At 58.0% G+C, this 18,812-nt stretch overlaps 1 protein-coding gene across 1 annotated transcript; it reads left to right on the top strand.

The window, feature by feature from the left end:
• Window positions 1–2,936: 2,936 nt before the first annotated feature.
• Window positions 2,937–9,667, top strand: LOC127035420 (25-hydroxyvitamin D-1 alpha hydroxylase, mitochondrial). The gene is made up of 9 exons (XM_050925299.1): window positions 2,937–3,140; window positions 5,640–5,830; window positions 6,777–6,973; window positions 7,140–7,340; window positions 7,788–7,951; window positions 8,122–8,288; window positions 8,647–8,728; window positions 8,979–9,176; window positions 9,554–9,667. The coding sequence occupies exons 1-9, from the start codon at window positions 2,937–2,939 to the stop codon at window positions 9,665–9,667; spliced, it is 1,518 nt and encodes a 505-aa protein (XP_050781256.1).
• The last annotated feature ends 9,145 nt before the right edge of the window (window positions 9,668–18,812 follow it).

Consider the following 18,812-nt stretch of genomic DNA (forward strand, 5'->3'; position numbering starts at 1 on the left):
GTTCTGAGAGCTCTTCAGGGAAGGGACTGTCACTTTAGCCGTTTGTTCGGAGTCCAGAACCATAGGCCCTGACATCCGTTGGGGCCTGTAGGTTCTGCCGTCATAGAAAGGAGAAAATCCAGAAGAGCCCGCGGTCAGTGTTGCTCCGGCTGGGGATGGGGGAATAGACGGACAAGCCACAACCTGATGTCTTCCCTGAGCAGTAATTTCTCGCACACCGGCTTCCTCTGCAACTTATGCGCCAGCCGTTGCTGTCCTCAGTGCCTGACATGTCCAGAACGCAACTGAATATAAAGACAAGCTCAGCTCTCTTAGTTAGTTCAGCTCGTCTGCCCAGCTGTTAAGTGTGATCTCTGCCCTAGGTTCCCTGTCCAATGGGTCATGCCCGATGTCGGGGTGTGAAGGGAAGAGCCGGCTGGCACAGAGTTAAGTGTCAGGCTGGTTGGCACAGCTGGGTTTTTCATTGGCATAGCCAATCACTGCTCCCACCAGGGCAGAGCTGCTGTTGTGGCCAGAGCAGATACCAGCCCTGGAAGTGAAGCTATCAAAGCAGCAGCCAGGTCTCACTCTGTCAGATTAGCTCTTTTAACGTTCAGTAACCTCTGCACAGCTGCTTCTCTGCAATCATCCACGCTGGTATTGCAGCTGCCGCTCCAGAACTCAGTCCCCACACGGCTTTAATAGCTTGGTGGGATGAGTCCTCACCATGGGCCATATCCCCTCTGATTGTGATGGTCATGTTATAGCTGAAGGGCACCGATCCAGGATCAAGCAACAACCCATCCCAGCCTTGGGCATCCTGCTTCCTGAAGGAGGCGTGTGTGTTCCTGAGTTTTAATATAATCCTCTTTGTTATTTATCCAACTCCCCTCACTTCCTGACAGTGGAATGGCAGCTGGAGCTATGGGGGAAATCTCGATTTGCTGCTGGCACAGAACAACAAAGGGGTCAAGCACCGTTTTCCAACAGGCTGTCCCCTTGGCCTTTGACTAAGTCACAGAGGCAGGTGTCCTCAGTTGGCTGGGACCATTCCTGTGCTCTGTATAACTGAAACCCCGTCGCCTCGTTCATGGACCAGGTCCCTGTTGTGCCAGGTGCTGTACAACAGACACAGAAAAAGAAAAGATGCTTCCTACCCCAGAGAGCTTCCAGTCTAAGGAGCAGCCCCGCTTCCAAAGTGCACCTTGGGAAAGTGTGAGTGCACACACGCATGCACACACACAAGTGCACATGCACACATACACATGCACATACACACACACACATGGCTGTACAGGGACCCTGTCAGCCTCTGTGGGAAATGCAAGGAAAGAACTGAATCCCCTGCCTTGGGGCAGACCCCACCCATTTTGTATCCCCCTTTTTTGTGGGGTGCAGCGCTTTGTTGGAGGAGCTGCTGCTCTCTCCCTTTCCCATAGAGCCTGAGGAGCAGAGCAACACAAGTGTAACAAAGGTAAAACACTCCCGCCCGTTTGTGCCTTGAGCTCATTCATGTCCTCGGTTCACTGGTCTGAGCCCTTAGGGGGGCGGAACTTTTCCCTCTGCCCTGTTAGGAAAGCAGCCCACCCCTCCAGTCACTGAACCAGTGTGAATGAACCAGCCTCTCCCTCTGCCTTTTAACCCCCAGCCTTGCATCCCCCCTGGAGCTTGCTGCTTTGTGCGTCACCCGCTTGCCCCGTCCCTGCGTCCTGTTCGCTTTCATTCATAGATTCCTAAATTCCAAGGCCTGGTGCAATCATCTCGTCTGACCCCCTGGATAGGCCAGGCCAGAGACCGAATAATTCCTAGGGTGGATCTGTTAGAAAAACATCTGATCTTGATTGAAAAAAATTGTCCATGATGGAGAATCCACCGTGACTCTGGGTAAATGGTTCCCATCGTTAACTTCTCTCACTGTTAAAAGTTTACTCCTTGTTTACACTTAGGGCTCTTCCTAGCAGTAGGAAGGTCCTCATGCCAGTGGCCCATCTCCCCCTCCCCACGCCATATGCCCCGTCTCCCTCCATGCCCATCTTTCCTCCCCTCCCTGGGTTAGGGTGACCAGACAGCAAATATGAAAAATCGCAACAGAGGGTGGGGGGTAACAGGAGCCTATATAAGAAAAAGACCCTAAAATCGGGACTATCCCTATAAAATCGGGACATCTGGTCACCCTACCCTGGGTGCCCATCTCCTTTCCCTCCAGGAGCCCATCTCACACCCTCTCTATGTACCCATGTACCCATCTTTGCCATCTCCTTGATGGATCTATTTCCCCCAGGTACTCCCCTTTGCCCCCCAGGTACCTATTACCCCAGATACCCCTCTCTGACCCCCAGGTACCTATTACCCCAGGCACCCCTCTCTGACCCCAAGTACCTATTACCCCAGGTAGCCCCTCTGACCTCCAGGTACCCCTCTCTGCCCCCAGGTATCTATTACCCCAGGTACCCTGCTCTGCCCCCCCCAGGTACCTATTACCCCAGGTACCCCCTCTGCCCCCCAGGTATTTATTACCCCAAGTACCCTGCTTTGCCCCCCAGGTACCCCTCTCTGACCCCAAGTACCTATCTCCCCTGCCCATCTCTCCCCTCCTGAGATACCCACCCCCAGATACCCAACTCTGCCCTCCCCTACCATCCCGGGGCCCATCTCCCCCCGTCCCCTCCCGATGCATCTGCCCCTTCGCCGGAAACCCACGTGGCGAGCAGACGCCTTGCTTCGGGCACCCGCTTTCCCGGACGCAGCCCACCCCGCGTTCTGATTGGCCAGCCTGGGCTCCTATGTAAACGAAGAGAACTCTGACGCACATCAGGGAGGGCGGGGATGAGGAGGCAGGGGGCGTGGCCTCCGTAGCTCCATGTGTCCCATATAAATAAACCCAGAGAGATGCTCCAGGACTTCATCTGCTGCTTAGCTTGCTTCCTCCATCCACTTTCCAGCTGCCCTGAGCCAGGATGCCTCAGACCCTCAAGCTGGCCAGCAGGGCTTCCCTGCTCACCCGAGGCTTCCCAGAGATCTGGGCTGAGCTTGGCTGCAAGGCACCAGCCAGGGTGATCAAGACCCACAAGACCCTGGAGGACATGCCAGGACCCAACGCCCTGGCCTTCTTCACGGATCTCTTCTGCAAAAGAGGGCTGGCCAGGCTGCATGAGCTACAGGTAAGGAACTTGCCCCTGTGGCAACTTTCCCACCTTGCTGCTTGGCACACGACATCTTACCTTCTGCATCCGATTAGTTGAGCTTGTAAAGGGTCTTCCAATGTGTGGGGTGCGTGGAATTACTGAGCTTTGAATAGGTCCTGGCTTTAATGATCATCATATAGGGGTTAGGATTTAGGACCAGATTTCCCAAGCCTGGAATCTACCAGCTTCCACTGGAGAATTTCCCATCAGTGCCACAACAGAAATTGCTGGGCATTTAATAAAAAAACGTTCTAGCCTGGGTTTTCAACTAAGTCAATGGGAGTTGGAGGCTCAGAATTCACTGAAATTCAAGCCCTGTTCCTAAATCCCAGCCTGAACACGTGGGAGTGAGGACATTCAAAGGTGGAAGTCCCCATAAATATGTACAGTTGTATTTTTGGTTGCTCCTCTATGTCGTTTCAATGTGTGAGGGAAACAATATACGTACAGAGGTGTACATAAATTAAGGTGTACGTGAACTCATGCTTTACCCCATGTATGTTCCGACAGGCTTGCAAAAATCGATTGACGTGACATAGGTTTCCCGGTAATCAACCCTTTCACTTGTGAGTTTAACTCTGTATAAATTGACATTGATTCTGGGCCATACAACTTTTACTCACTGGGCTGCGGAAACAGTGAATGGCATTTGCAGTGTAAATGAATTGCACCCTTTGATAGTGGCTTTGATATGTAAAGGGGAGTGTTATATCTCGTATTGCGAGTTCCGCTGCCTATATTATGCAAACATTATTTTCTGTGCTTTTTAAAAGACCCTCAGGATGTGCAGTATAGCAGGGCTAACCCTGAGATCCGTCATATCAATTTTCTGACCCGTGTGTGTTTTACATTCTTGGTGTTGGAGGATTTTTTTTTAACTCTTTTTTATATGAAAGGCAAAAAACCAAAAACGAGGAAATACCATTGGGTAAACTTGATTCACGGAGTGAATTTGTGTTATTCAGCCCCAGACCGTCTGAGTAAAATCCCTGTCGAAATCAGTGCTTTCTTGGGATCCGTTCATAAAGTTGCCCAAAATTGTGAATACGCACCACTGTGGGAATAAAGTTTTAAATGGATAAAGCAAATCTTGCATTCTTTTGCCTCTCTGCGGCCGCACGTCTCCTGCTTGTGTGGCTTTGCAAACTTGTATGCAGCTATCTATGGATTTTAAAAAGTAATGGTGATTGAACGGTCCACTGTGGCTCATTTTTAACCACTTCCAAACTTAGCTAAATGACTATCCCCCCCTGGGGATGAGCCACATGCTGAATGATACACATGAAAACTGCGGTCATTTGAGTTATCCATGTGCAACGCCAAACAAAACCCATTTCTTTTAAAGCCTGGAGATATTTAGTCTTCCCCTCACCCCAGCTCATAACCCCAAAGGGGCTGGGAGTGGGGTTTTGTGCAGTAAGATGCAGCAAAATCCATGTAGTGCCTCAGCCCGAAAGCTAAATTTGCCAATAAAAGAGTGGAAAACAGAAGGTCAAAATGGAGCGACTGGCTTCAGCAGATCATCGATTAAGTACTAGGCAGGTGTTCCAGATGCCTCTGATCCTCACGCGGCATATTTGCAAATCCAGCCATTTAAACAGACAAGAGCACGCTGGCTTCGCGGCCGCGTTTGGTTTGCCCAACGGTCTCATGGTGCATGGCGTGAGGAAGCTGGACAAATAGCAATCGAAACCGCCTGTGTGGGAACTAGGGTTTGGTGGTTTTAACCCCATGTAACACAACCCCCTTCCTTGGTGGAGGCACGAAATATCCTCGATTACATGCGCTGACTGCATCCAGCCCTGATTACGTTCCTAGCAAATGAGGCATTGTTCCTCTCTCAACTTTCTCTCTCTGCCCTGTGGGCTCACGGGAACAAATCTGTGGTTGAAGCTGGAGGGGAAGGAGAGCTCTGAACAACAGGGGCTCTTGCAGGGCAGAGTCTAGCTGGGAGATCATTGACCCTCTCCGAGCTTGATTTCTGACAACGTCGGCCCAGACGTTCCTGTGAGATCTTGATCCCTGGAAGCCCGGCTTCCCCGGCTGCAGAGAAACACAATGTAGTTTCATTGGAGTCTGTTGCAATTCATCTCTGCTGGCAGCCAGGGAATGACCCATCCCAGAGGCTAGCAGGAGGGAGTGCAGGATGGAGCTGGGTGTGTAGGCTGCAGATGGCAGGGGAATAGATCCCTATAATGCACCATTGTCTCATGGCTCTGTCCACCCTGTCCTCAAAACGCCCACACGTTCTTGTTGCTGAGCTGTAACCAGCCTGCGGAGACAGCCTGGGTCTAACCAGCTCTGTCTTCGGGTTCTGTGCCCGGTCCAGCTGGTGATGAGAACCCAGCGAAGGAGCTGACCGATTGAGATCAAAGTTAGATGGGGAGTGGTGGCCGGCCTCCTCGGGCAGCAGTTCCTAGTGCCACCGACACCTCTTGGGGCCTGCTTGACGAATTGTCTCCTCTTCCCTCCTAGATCGAAGGCAAAGCCAAATATGGGCCGGTGTGGAAAGCCAGCTTTGGGCCGATCCTGACGGTCCACGTCGCGGAGCCCAGCCTGATCGAACAGGTGCTGAGGCAAGAGGGCAAGCACCCTATCCGCTCCGACCTGTCCTCCTGGAAGGACTACCGGGTGTGCCGCGGCCATGCGTACGGGCTGCTCACGGCGTAAGTCGGCAACCCCACCACCCTCCGACACGGGCGCGAGGGTCACGCTGGGTGGGGAGGCTGCAGGAAACATCCTAGGACCCGCTGGGTCCTGGAGACACCAGGCGACGCGATGATCCGCTGCAGAATACACTGATATTTAAGGCTTGCATTTTGCCCAAGGGAGTTAGGGGCTCAAATCCCATTGACGGTCACCTGACTCCCTGAAAATCTCCCCCTTCCCAAACTAAGTGAAGTTTAGCAGAAAAACAGACGTCTCTCTCCTGCTTGCCTACCAGTGCCAGGTGGGAAAGCAGCCAAGAAAGCCCTGAAACGTGGAGATTGTGGGGGTCACCCTCTCTCCTGGCAGGGGGGTCCATCCAGCACATTTGTCCACTCTTCCCTTGGTCGTTCTGTGCCAAGCGGGATCCGTCTCCCTCTGGGCCAGGGGGAAGTGCTCCCCCGTCCCCGCAGCCTGATGCTGTCTCAGCGGCTCCCGGCCTGGAAGCACGTCACCCATGAGCTACGGCTTTACGCAAGCCCAGGCAGAGGCGTGAGTCGGGCGAGAGGATTGTGTTGGGCCGTGAGTCAGCGGTGTGATTCAGGCTCCCGGGTTTCTCATCAGCGGGGCCAGCTCGCTCAGCGCAGGGTGGGAATAACTGGCAGAGGGCGTGCAGGCCCGTGGGCTAGCCAAGGGAGCCGCTTTCCCGGCACCGCAGGCCGCTGGGCTCCTGCAGATGGGCTTGGTGCTGGCTTCACCTCTGTGGGAACCGACTAATGTGGTGCATCACGTCAGAGCAAGCTTACCCCCTCCCTCATCCCATGGCCCAGGAAGTGCGCCTCAGCCCTGCTTTAGGGGGGCGGTGCCTCTACGGGGCGGCAGAGATTAGCCCAGGAGTGACGTGGGCTGACTGGCACTTGAACTCTGCTTTCCTGGGGGCTAACCGGGTCTCTCTGGCCCTACCAGAGAAGGCGAGGAGTGGCAGAAGATCCGCAGCATCCTGGGCAAACACATGCTGAAGCCCAAGGAGGTGGAGTCGTACACGGGGACCCTGAACGGCGTGGTCAGCGACCTCATCCGCCGGCTGCAGCACCAGCGGAGTTGCCACCAGCAGCACGTGGTCAAGGACGTGGCAGGCGAATTCTACAAATTCGGCCTGGAAGGTGCATGTCTAGGGCAGCACCGGGGGTGGGGCTGGGCCCCTGGGAAGGGAGAGGCACGTTCTGCACAGAGATTGGAGACAGATCTGCCTGAGATGCCCCCCCTCCGCCGCAAACACTCCCCCCCGGGGCCTCATGTCTCTGACTCTCTCTGGGTTCATTTCCTTAGGCATCTCCTCGGTGCTCTTCGACTCCCGCATCGGCTGCCTGGAGCCTGAGGTGCCCAAGGAGACGGAGACCTTTATCCGCTCCATCAACCGCATGTTCGTCATGACCCTGCTCACCATGGCCATGCCCAAGTTCCTCCACCACATCTTCCCCAAGCCCTGGAAGATCTTCTGCGAGTCCTGGGACTACATGTTCGCTTTTGGTGAGTGTGCTGGGGCCGGGCAGCCTGGGTTGGCTGCTTGTGTGGGTGGGTGCGTGGGCCTGGGCCCAACTCCCCACCTGAACTTCAGCATCATTTCTCCTGGGGCAGGAGATCTGGAGCAAAGGTCGAGGACAACTGCAAAGAGATTCCACTCCCTGCAGCAAATCAGTTGTTGCTCAGGGTATTAGCATTAGTAACTAAACTGGAATTAACACCGCCACCAATAAACCGCGGTTGAACAGGGGGCAGTTAGGACGTGGGGACTTTCAGAAACGCCTCTGGGAATTAGAGGCCTACCATTCAATTTTGGTGGGCTTTGGGCACCGGAATCCCTTGGGTTCCTCTGAAGAAGTCCTGCCTGGAGCTGGCTCCGTCGGAAAGCCGGGGAAGTGGGGGGAAGCTCTCGAGCCCAGGCTGTGGGGCTGACCTGCATCCATTCTCGTCCAGCCAAAGGCCACATCGACAAGCGAATGAGCGAAGTGGCAGAGAAAGTCTCGCGGGGGGAAACGGTGGAAGGCAAATACCTCACTTACTACCTCGCCCAGGAGAAGCTCTCCATGAAATCCATCTATGGCAACGTGACCGAGCTGCTGCTGGCCGGGGTGGACACGGTAAGCACTGCTGGGACGTCTGGCTCGGGGCAGTCGGAGCAGGAAGGTGGCTGCATGGAACTGATTCCAGCGCTTAGAGTATAGATGGATCCCAGCCCCGTTTTCCCTCTGGCACCGATGGCAGGGATCCAGCCTCTTCCTAACCCTCTCTTTCTCCTCTGCCCCTGCAGATCTCCAGCACCCTGTCCTGGAGCCTGTATGAGCTGTCCCGTCACCCCCGGGTGCAGGCGGCGCTGCACGAGGAGATCACCGGGGTGATGAAAGGCGGCACCGTCCCGTCGGCCGCAGACGTGGCCCAGATGCCCCTGCTGAAGGCAGTGATGAAGGAAGCGCTGAGGTGAGCATCACTAGGAGGCGAGTGAAACAGGGCTGGCTCTGCTCTCTCGCTCAGGGCTGCCAGCTGGGTGCCTGCCGCACAGGGGCTGTGGAGGGACATGGTGCATCTGCTGGGAGCTTGCAGGCCGCCTGGGGTGCTGGGATCCCAGGGTTCTCCCGTCCCCCCTGGAGCTCAGCCCCCAGAGCTGAGAGGCTAGTGCCTGGAGTGGGAACGGAGCAGCTGCCCAGCCGTCCCCCTGCTGGGGATGAACCCAAGGCTGAGTTGCGGGGCTCGAACCCGCAGCCGGCCAGCTGCAGCATGAGGCTGGATCACGGCTCCTGTGACTCACCTCTGGCCGTGTCCTCTTCTCCCCCGGCAGGTTGTACCCGGTGATTCCCGGCAATGCCCGTGTCATCTCAGACCGAGACATCCAAGTGGGAGAATATCTCATCCCCAGGAAGGTGAATGGAGCTAACTGCCTGGCTAACAGGGTGGGGAAGGGAGTGGGAGGGGGGCTGACCTGGAAGCGGGGGCATCTCCTCCCCCGCTGTGACTGGCCACCCCCTGGTTGCCTTAGTGGGAGACAGTGTGTAGCTGAGGGGATTTCTCCTTGGGATGGGAGTATTTCCCCCCCATCTCGCTCGCGTGGCATGGTGCCCACCGTGCCCACATCTCACCCTGCAGCCTCTCCCTCTCTGCCCCCACTCGCAGACCCTGATCACGCTGTGCCACTATGCCACCTCCCGGGACGCCCGCTTCTTCCCCGAGCCCGACTCCTTCAAGCCGGAGCGCTGGCTGCAGAAGGACGCCTCACACCACCCCTACGCCTCCATCCCCTTCGGCGTCGGCAAGCGCAGCTGCATCGGGAGGCGCATCGCGGAGCTGGAGGTGCACCTGGCGCTGGCCCGGGTGAGTGCTGGGGCCGAGCCACCCCTGAGCGTCACGGTGGCAAAACGTGGCTCCTGGGGCTGGTGCTCCTAATTCCTGTTAAAGTACACCCCCACACTGCATCGATACCAGCCCCATAGCCCCCCTCTCCCACCACATTGGTACCAGCCCCATAGCCCCCTTTTCCCACCACATCGGTATCAGCCCCATAGCCCCCCTCTACCACTGCATTCCTACCAGGCCTATAGCTCCCCGCACTCCCCACTGTATTCCTACCAGGCCAATTGCTCCCTCTCCCCGAACGCCTGTGCACTCCTACCGGGCCCACTGCACACTCCCCTCCCCTCCCGCCAGCCTTGGCGTGACTGGTGCTAACCCGCCCTCCTCTCTCCTGGCAGATCCTGATGCAGTTTGAGGTCAAGCCGGAGCCGGAGGGAGGCCGGGTCAGGCCCATGACCCGCACCCTCCTGGTGCCCGAGAAGGACATCAACTTGCAGTTTATGAGCCGCTAACATGGACGGAGACGGAACCTCTGGCGTCGGAGCCGGCCGAGCTCCCCGTGGGGTGATGGGCCCCGTCCGAGCGGGTTGGCCCCAGATCAGAGTCAAGGAAAGGAGGGGCTGGTGCCTCGGAGCACATGTGCTCATCCTTGCTCGGCAGGATGGTGCGTGGAAAAAGAGCCGTATAACAAATCTGTGGGGCCTGGCGTGACTTCGTACCCGCTTCGCGCCCGGGCTGTCCTCCCTCCTGAACCCGGAGTTCCCGTGAACTCAGAGCAAGGCAGAGCCGGAGTGGCATTTCCAGAACCAGCGCCTCCTCCAAGCGACATTCGGCAATGCAATCATTTTGTGCGCCTGGCTCTGCTGTAGCCGGGGCAGCAGCCCTGCCGAGCGCTGAGCGAAACTGCCCAGCTCCCTGCCTCCACTGGTTCAAATCCCCAGGGCAGCCACAAAACCCCGTCATGGCCCGCTCTGGCACAACGTGCACGTCTGGGCATGTAACGGGAAGGACAAATCGGACCCAGCTGGCCTCTGGGGGATGGTTCTGATGCTGATCCAGTGACTCAGGTCTGCCCCCCCCTTGTTGGAAATCAGCCTGTCTTTGCTGATCGACACCTGCAGAGGATCAATTCTTGGGGTCCTGCAAAGAGTTGTGAGGAATGTGCATAGACGTGCTAAGATGGGTTATTGTTAATACTCACGTTAAGCACTCCCCTTTAGAGAACTGGGCTTCTATATTTATTGCCTGTAACTTATTCATGGTTCTTGGGATCCAGCCGCATCTGAAGCCGTGTGGGTATTTTTTTCCCAAGCCAGTCGCAAGGTGCTCTGTATTTAAGGACGCTGCAGCGTGAATGTCTCTCGCCTGCCGTTGCGGAACTGTTTGGCTGCAGCTGTTGCTGGTGCTTTGATATTTAACTGGTATTTATTATTCCCTGGTGAATAAATATGACTAATTTTTTTTAAAAAAACCCTCATCCTTCTTGAGTTTGGTGCATTTTGGGGATGAAGGCACTGGATGGGAAAGGGGGTTGGGTTAGATTCTGGGCAAAAAACACTGAAACCTGCTCTGTAAAATTACAAAGTGGTACTTAGTGTCCCCAGCCGGGATCAGGGCCCCTTTGGGCTGGACGCTGTTAGTAAGAGGTGGGAGGGGAAACTGAGGCACAGACGTGGCAGGAGGGAGCAACTTGTCCAGACTCATCAGCGGCAGAGCCGGGAATAGACTCCAGGTCACCCACTGCCATTCCAGTGCCCTGCTCACTAGCCCATGCTGCCTGTCTTAGCGTAATGCACTTCCTGGGTGATTAATAGCTCTGATTTGCTCCCTGGGTGGAAATCTTGTCCAATTAACTGTCAGGCTCCCTTGGCAACTTGATTCTAAGGATCGACCTCCTAACTCCCCCAGCCCCACCCCCAGGCAAGCAGCTGGAACCAGTTGCTGAGTGGCTGTTTCAAGGGCTGATGCATTCCACCCCCGAGGTGGGCGCATTAGAGGGGCAGTTGAATGGCTCCCGCTTTTCAGAAATGCTGACCAGGCCCCACCACCTCTGGAATCTCTACCAGAGAGCTGGAGAGTGCAGGAAGAAGGTGCCACCCAGCACAGCAGGGGCCCCTTGTTATGGGGTGTGGGGCTCACTGCAGTCGTGCAAAGGCCGGGGCGGGTGGCTCCGTGCAGCAAAAGAAGCCTCAGGTGTGCAGAGCTCTCCTCTGCTCCTGGCCACCCAGGCTGAGGGAGGACGAGGCTGGCAAGGTCAGGGCAAAGATGCCCTCAAGCAATGGTAGGTGCTGCCAGGCTGGCTCGGACCCGGAGTCTGGCTTCATCAGTGTCAAGCTGATCATGCTACTGCCGCCCATTGAGTTCAGTGGGACAGGCTGGCTCAGAGGTAGGGGCACAAAGCCCCCCCCAGTGGACAGTACTGGAATAACTTGCCCCGTGGGGCAGTTGCTTCCTACTCTCCCCCCAGTGGCTGAAAGCTGGTGGGAGGGTGGTGGGTTGTGCATGTGGGGGGAGGGGTTCAGAGCAAGTCCCCCTAGGCGGATGACCCCCCCACCCCCAGCCCAGATGGGGCTTGCCCTGCAGCCTGCCCTCCCCTACCAGTCATGTGCTGACTCTCTCCACACCATCATCAGTTGGCAGCTCATGACTGGGAAGGCCTGGGCACAGCAATGGGGGCACACACAGCAGGTCATGCTCACTGCAGCGTTGGGAGTGCTGCTGGCACGTGCCCAGGAGCTGGCCGGGGCAGATGGGGCATTAAGTCCAAGGCTGCTGGCAGGGTGAGGCTCAGATCCACCCACCAATTCCTACGCACAGGGCTCCAGCCATGCACCTGTGGCCACACGTTCATGCACACACAGCTGTTCACAACGGGGACAAGCCTTCACGTCCACAGTTCCTTGGCAGCAGGGTCTCTGGAGCCCAGCTCTGGGGCGCCTGGGAGAATCCACCTCTACGAACAGGGCACCTTGGTGGATGTGAGTGGTTACGCTCAGCCCCTGGTGGAAGTTATGGGCACCCACATCTCAGAGGGGGTGTGGGGGCAGATGGAAAGGAGCGATTCTCAGACCCAAACTGCCACCTGCTGCAACCCCCTTGATTTCCACGGCCGTGGGGATCCCCCCAGTCCCCTTCAGGGTCTTTCCCTTACAGAGCGGCTGTGTCCCAGGAGGGCGGCAGCAGGTCACGGGTGCTGCCAAAGGCTGGCTCAGCAGATCAGCGAGCTGGGACCTGGTGGCTCCGCTTCCCCTGGGGCAGCTTGGGAAGGGCAGGGCTGGGCCGGGCCGTGCTCCCAGGGCTGGCGCTGTCCATCCCACCCCAGTTCGGTGTTGTGTTTACAGTGGACCCAATCGAGCACTCATCACATCCGTCATCCGCGTTCAGCGCCCGTTCCACACCCACCTAGCTCAAATCGGGGTGCCTGCTGGAAGGCTGCTCCCCCACCCAGCCCTCAAATGTATGATCCAGCCCTGGGCTCCCCCAGCTCTGCCAATGCCCCTCAATGCCAACCCACAGGGCCCCCTACCAGTCACCCCTGGGCTTCGGCCACCCTCCGTCTGGCCTGACTGACTGCACGGCTGGCTGCTCCCATGCAGGACCCCAGTCCCCACTGAGTTTGCTGCAGTTTCAGCCTGGATTTTTCATGCCAGCTGAAGGGCACATGGGGTTTCCCCGGGAACGTTTGCCTGACGCACTAGCAAAAAATCCCATCTCCTGAGCTAAACCCCATGTAGCCTCGCTCACAGCCAGCCTGACTGCAGCCAACAACAGGGGGCCCCTGGCTCCAAGCCCCCAGTCACAACAGGTTCCAGTGAAGCCCGACAGGAATCTCATCAACCCCTGGCATCTTTTCAGGCATGTGAGCCACACGAACCCCGTCATGTCTGAGTGCTTGTTGGAAATGTTCAGCTGCTCACTGGCAAGGTGAGTAGATTCCCTCCGCCCCGTTCCATATTCCCATGACTCCTGGAGCCCGAGGCCTTATGAAAACCAGAAGATGCAGCAATGCTTCTGACAGCAAGGCCCTTGTTTAACACCCCGCCCCGCCCCCAGCAACTGGGACAGGAGAGCAAAGCTGCACACACCACCTCTAGGCACAGCGATCTTGGTTGTCCAGTGCCCTGTCTGACCCACTGGGCAGCGTGTCCACCAGGTCTCCTCTGCCATGCCTGATCCCTGGGGCTAGGAGGCTGTTATTAAAGTCCTGGTTCTTAGCTCAAGGAGTTGGCGCATTTAGCACGGCAGGGCCCACATTCATGTCCCCAGGGCAGTGTTACATGCACCTAGGTTGGCCAGATACCTAGTGTGGAAAAAATTGGGCCAGGGAGTAAAAGGTGCCTATATAAGAAAAAAAACCCACATAGCGGGACTGTCCCTATAAAATCAGGACATCTGGTCACCTTACATGCAACCCAGTCTGAGGTGCTGTACCCCATGGAAGAGCAGGCCCCTATGGGGTTTAACGTACCCCAGCCCCTCTGGCAGCTAGGGTGTTAATTGCTCTGCACTATCTCCGGTCCTTGCACAGATGTTTTTCCTGGTAAAACATTCACGTGCCCTGGGCTGCTTCCTTATGCCCCCATCCCATGCTGGGCCCCTGGTAATGCTGTACCAAGAGCCACAACCGACGTCAATTGCATGGGACTCTGGACCGGCCAGGGCACACTAGTGGGCTGGGCCCGTGATACAGCTGGGCCCCTGTGACACCGGCCCAGCCGTGCAAGGAGACGCTGGCGGTACCAGTGGACAGGGCCAAGATTACTTGGCAACAGCTCTCGCCCCAGCCTTTCGCCCAGTGCCAGGCAAACGCCATGCACCCCTGCTGGTAGCAAAAGACAGCCCCATCACCTTGGGGGAGGGGGGGACCCTTCCATGGGCTGGCACCAGTTGTGCTTGGGGGTGGCCACCACTTGATGCGGGTACCCCGAGGCAGGCAGGCTTGAGTCCCTCTGTACTCCAGGCCAGGGGAAGGCTGCAGCTCCAGGTGTCTCCTGCCAGGGGGTGTGGGGGGGGGGAGCCACGTAATGTGGCTGCTCCCCAGGGATGCAAACACAGGGGAACCTGGCTGAGCACCGGGCGCTTGGAGCTGTTGGGCGGGGGAGGGGGGCGGGCCTGGGGCTGAGGAGGGCACGTTAACCCCTCCCCTGCCACAGGCCCCCTGGGCATTTGGAGATGCCAGTGGTGGTGCTTTTATTTATCTAGCACCAGTCAGGAGCAGCCCCCGGCCAGACGCAGAGGATGGGGGATCCTTTCCCATGCCCCAGATGTGCTGCCAGGAGTGACCCAGCAACATGGGGCGGGGTGGGTATAGGAGTCACTGAAATGCTGTGGCCTTTGGGGCAGCATCTCCTGGTGCTCATGTTCCTTGGGGTGCACCAGGCATCCCCCAAAAGCTCAGCAAAGCCCCAGGGAAGAGCCATCTAATGGGCATGGCCCATTGCACAACTGGGGAGGGGCTGGACAACAGGATCTGCCCCCCCCTTGGTAAGGCTGTGCCCAGCGAGTTCACACCCCCCCTTCCGCAGGTGCACGGGGTGGGGTAGCAGTGTGCCACTGGCTGGCGGGTGGCAGCAGTGAGTCACTATGGGGCAAGGTAATAAAGACTCCAGCGCAAAGGGGGGAACGGGAGTGCGTTGTCACAGCTGGCCCACGCCGTTTGCCTCTGCCAGTGCCTCCTAGAGGGGACAGGGGGATCAGCTTGGCTGGGTTCCTGGGCAGACCTAATGGGGCCGTGTCGTCCTGGCATTCAGCTCCCAACAGGCCCAAGGGCACATCGCAAGATGCAGAGATGTCACCGCTCCCCTGGCTTCCCAGGGCTGGGAGCCCACGTGTGTGTGTTTCCTACAGGAGTCACGGGGGTGGGGTGGAGGCTGTAGGCCCCTTGAGGGGGGGTCACAGACCCCATCACAGCCATGCTCGAGATGCCAGGGCCATGACTGCTGGGCTTGGGGCATGGTGAACCTCGATAGGGCACACTGGGGCTTCGGGGTTCAGGGGCAGGGATGGGGACACACACACACACACACACACACACACACACACACACACACACGCTCTTCGCTGGGGCATGGGCAGCGGGGATCGAACCTGAGCCTCGGCTGACTCAGCCTCACCACCACCCATCTGCAGTACTGGGGTAGGTGCTTCAGGGTGAAAGGCCCATAGTCCACTCAGAGGCTGGAAGTCTCCCCCTCGCCGCTGACGCATTCCCTGACCCCAGAGCCAGTCAGTCCCATGCCCTGGGACTAGATCTAGGCCAGCGGCACTGGAGGGGCAAGGCCCTGTATCTGTGTACGCATGGAGTTGTGTACCCCTCCCCTCACGATGCCGAGGTACCAGTGCCTCTCTCGCCCTATCTCCACCCCCCTCACCCCCTCAAAAATCAGCAAATCTCTGTGGCTTCATGACTCAGCGCCTGGAAATCAGCTCCCGGACGTCCCCTTCCAACAGGAGTTAGCCAAAATATTTGTTGGGGGCGGGGGGGGGAAAGAGAACAAAGTTTGCTTGGCATGGAGGGAAAGTTCCACCGATGGCCACTAGATGGTGCTGGGGCTTCAGCATCAACTCCATGGCAGGGGAATGGGTGTCAATGTGGCATCTGGGTGGGGGGCACATGTGGGGGTTTAAAGGGCTCTGATGAGTCACGTTAAGTCCGCCCCACAAGCCAGCCAGCCCCACAACCTGGGCCAGACTGGAGTGGGCACCCCTAAGCCCCACAGAGCCAACCGTTTGCTCTCACCTGATCAGAGCCAGTGCCCCCTAGTGGGTAAAGGCCCATATCCCAGTCCCTGAGCCAGCTGGTCCCCCACCCTGGGGCCGGATCAGAGCCAGTGCCCCCTAGTGGGTAAAGGCCCATATCCCAGTCCCCGAGCCAGCCAGTCCCCCGCCCTGGGGCTGGAACAGAGCCAGTGCCCCCTAGTGGGTAAAGGCCCATATCCCAGTCCCCGAGCCAACCAGTCCCCCGTCCTGGGGCCGGATCAGAGCCAGAGCCCCCTAGTGGGTAATGGTCCATATCCCAGTCCCTGAGCCAGCCAGATCAGAGCCAGCACCCCCTAGTGGGTAAAGGCCCATATCCTAGTCCCTGAGCCAGCCAGTCCCCTGCCCTGGGGCCGGATCAGAGCCAGTGCCCCCTACTGGGTAAAGGCCCATATCCCAGTCCCTGAGCCAGCCAGATCAGAGCCAGCACCCCCTAGTGGGTAAAGGCCCATATCCCAGTCCCTGAGCCAGCCGGTCCCCCGCCCTGGGGCCAGATCACAGCCAGCACCCCCTAGTGGGTAAAGGCCCATATCCCAGTCCCCGAGCCAGCCAGTCCCCCGCCCTGGGGCCGGATCAGAGCCAGCACCCCCTAGTGGGTAAAGGCCCTGTGTGCCATTCCCGGTCCCCGTGACCCAGGCAGCCCCCTTTGACTACATTAAGTAGTGTCAGTTTGTGTCTCTGCAGCTCCCAGGTCAGGTGGTGCGGTCTGGAGGGGGGGCAGGTGGGAATTAGCGAGGAGCAGCAGTTCTGGGCCTAGGACTGGGGGGGTGCACCTTCATCCAGCAGCTGTTAACCCTTTGCTGCTGCTGCCCCCCCACCACTTCACAGCTAACCCGGGGGCCGCCAGCCCAGACTTTGAGTCAGGCCCGGCTGGGAATCGGGGGCGATTCCTCTGGACATGAAAGGGCTGCCAGGGCAGGAGACACATCACCCCAACCCTGAGCCAGGACCAAAGGTGGACTAGTTAGTGCAAGACAGCACATCTGGCATGCTCAGTGAAAGGTATTACACACCCCCACACCCCCACCGTGTCGCGCTCGGAGTCTGAAACACCACTGCACCCCACGAGCCGGAGCAGACGGGGCCTGGGTGCCCCTGAGGCTGTGGAAAGGAAGTGTGTCCTTGCATCAGGGCACCGTGGGGAGCTGGGCGCAGAGAAGGGCTGTGCATGGCCTGTGTGTAGGGCTTTAATCAGCGCTTGGAGGAGAAGAGCCCAGCACAGCCATAAACCCGGCACAGAGCAGGGGGCTGGCTGAGGTGGAGCCGAGGTGGACTGAACAGGGCCGCCCAGGTTACAGATTGTTACCTGGTATTCCACTCCCCTTGGCAGGAGGCAGGGACAGCCTGGGACTCTCCAGTCCCGGATCAAAGCTGCCACAGGTACCGGCTTGATTGTAATGGGGTGGGAGCAGGGAAGAGGCAGGGAGCCACCTGATTAATGCCCCCCCTAAGCTCCCTCCTGCCCCCGCCACCCCACTCAAGACACTGCCCCGTGGCCCCAGCTGCAGCCAGGAGAACCCGGGCTCCCTGTGTGGGATTGTTAAGCCACTGGGGCCACCTGGGCCCTGGATTCTGGCTGGAGCCCGATGTCACCTATCTTGGGGAGCTGGGGTGTCTTGTCCAGGGACCTAGATGTGTGTTGAGGCCCTTGATGGGGTGTTGTGTAGTTGTTGGTGTGTTGTGCTGTTGGGTAGCTGTGTTTAGAGCCTCGACAGGGCGTCACAATCATGTTTATGTCACAACTGTGACAGCTGTGTGTGTATTAAGGCCGTGGAGGGGGTGTTGTGTAGCTGCGTGTGTGTGTTATGCAGTTGTGTAGCTGTGTGTGTGCTGAGGCCCTTGGAAGGATGTTGTGTAGCTCTGTAGCTGTGTGTGTGTTGTGAGGTTGTGTAGCGGGGTGTGTAACGAGGCCCTTCAGGAGGTGTGTAGTTGTGGGTGTGTCGTGCAGTTGTGCATGTGAGATGTAGCTGTGGAGCAGTGGTCACAGCAGGCCCATAACTCGCAGGCAGACACCTGGCAGGATGGGTGGACGCAGAGGGCCCAGAGCAGGTCGAGAGTCTAGGTACAGGGCAGGCAGAGGGAACGGGCATAGAGCAGAGAGTAGGTGGGGTTGGAAGGCAGAGGCTGGGTTGGGGGTCCAGGCCCAGGCAGAGAGGGGCACTCAGCACCCTGGGCACACAGAGGGGCAAGGTGCAGAGCCGCAACGAGCAGACGCAAAGGGCCGGGATTTGCCATGGAGCCTTGAGGCCGAGCACACGATCTGGCTCTTTTCGTTCGCATCATTAATTCTCCACTGGACGAGCTCTGCTCCCAGCACTCCCAGCTGAGAGCCTCATGCCAGGCTGGGGCCCCGGAGGCGTCTTGCAGCGTGGCACGCTTGGCTGCATAGATGAAACCTCTGCCTTGTGGGAGTGAGTCAGAGCCTGTCTCCCGCACCGTGCAAGGAGAACAGGGCTGAAGGAGGGAATCTGCAAGCCAAGCAGGGGGAAGCTGGAACCAACTCATGATAACGGCCGCTGCTGTCCGAGGGCGCTTGGCTTGCACTCGAGCTCATTGCGCTGGTGAATTTAAGGGAAAACACTGCCACCGGGGGTGCCCAACTGGATGGCATGGCAGTGCCCCTGGACAGCAAGGGGTTCAGATGGGGAGAGCCCATGCCCTGGACCGAGAGGGAGGGACACCCAGCTCGGACTCCCCGTGTGGCAGTGGGTAAGGAGCAAGAGCACCAATCAGCCATCAGAGGGCCATTGAGTTCTGGGTGGATGGGGTTTTGCTGGCAAGAATTCACCAGCCTGGCTCCTTGACCTGCTTCGGCTGCAGCACCAGCCGCAACAACAAAACACCAGTGCCTTTTAAAGAGCTACTCACCCAATGCTACGCTGCTCTCTCCTCCTCGGGGGA

The sequence above is a fragment of the Gopherus flavomarginatus genome, chromosome 16, assembly GCF_025201925.1.
Source record: "Gopherus flavomarginatus isolate rGopFla2 chromosome 16, rGopFla2.mat.asm, whole genome shotgun sequence".
Lineage (NCBI taxonomy): Eukaryota > Metazoa > Chordata > Testudines > Testudinidae > Gopherus > Gopherus flavomarginatus.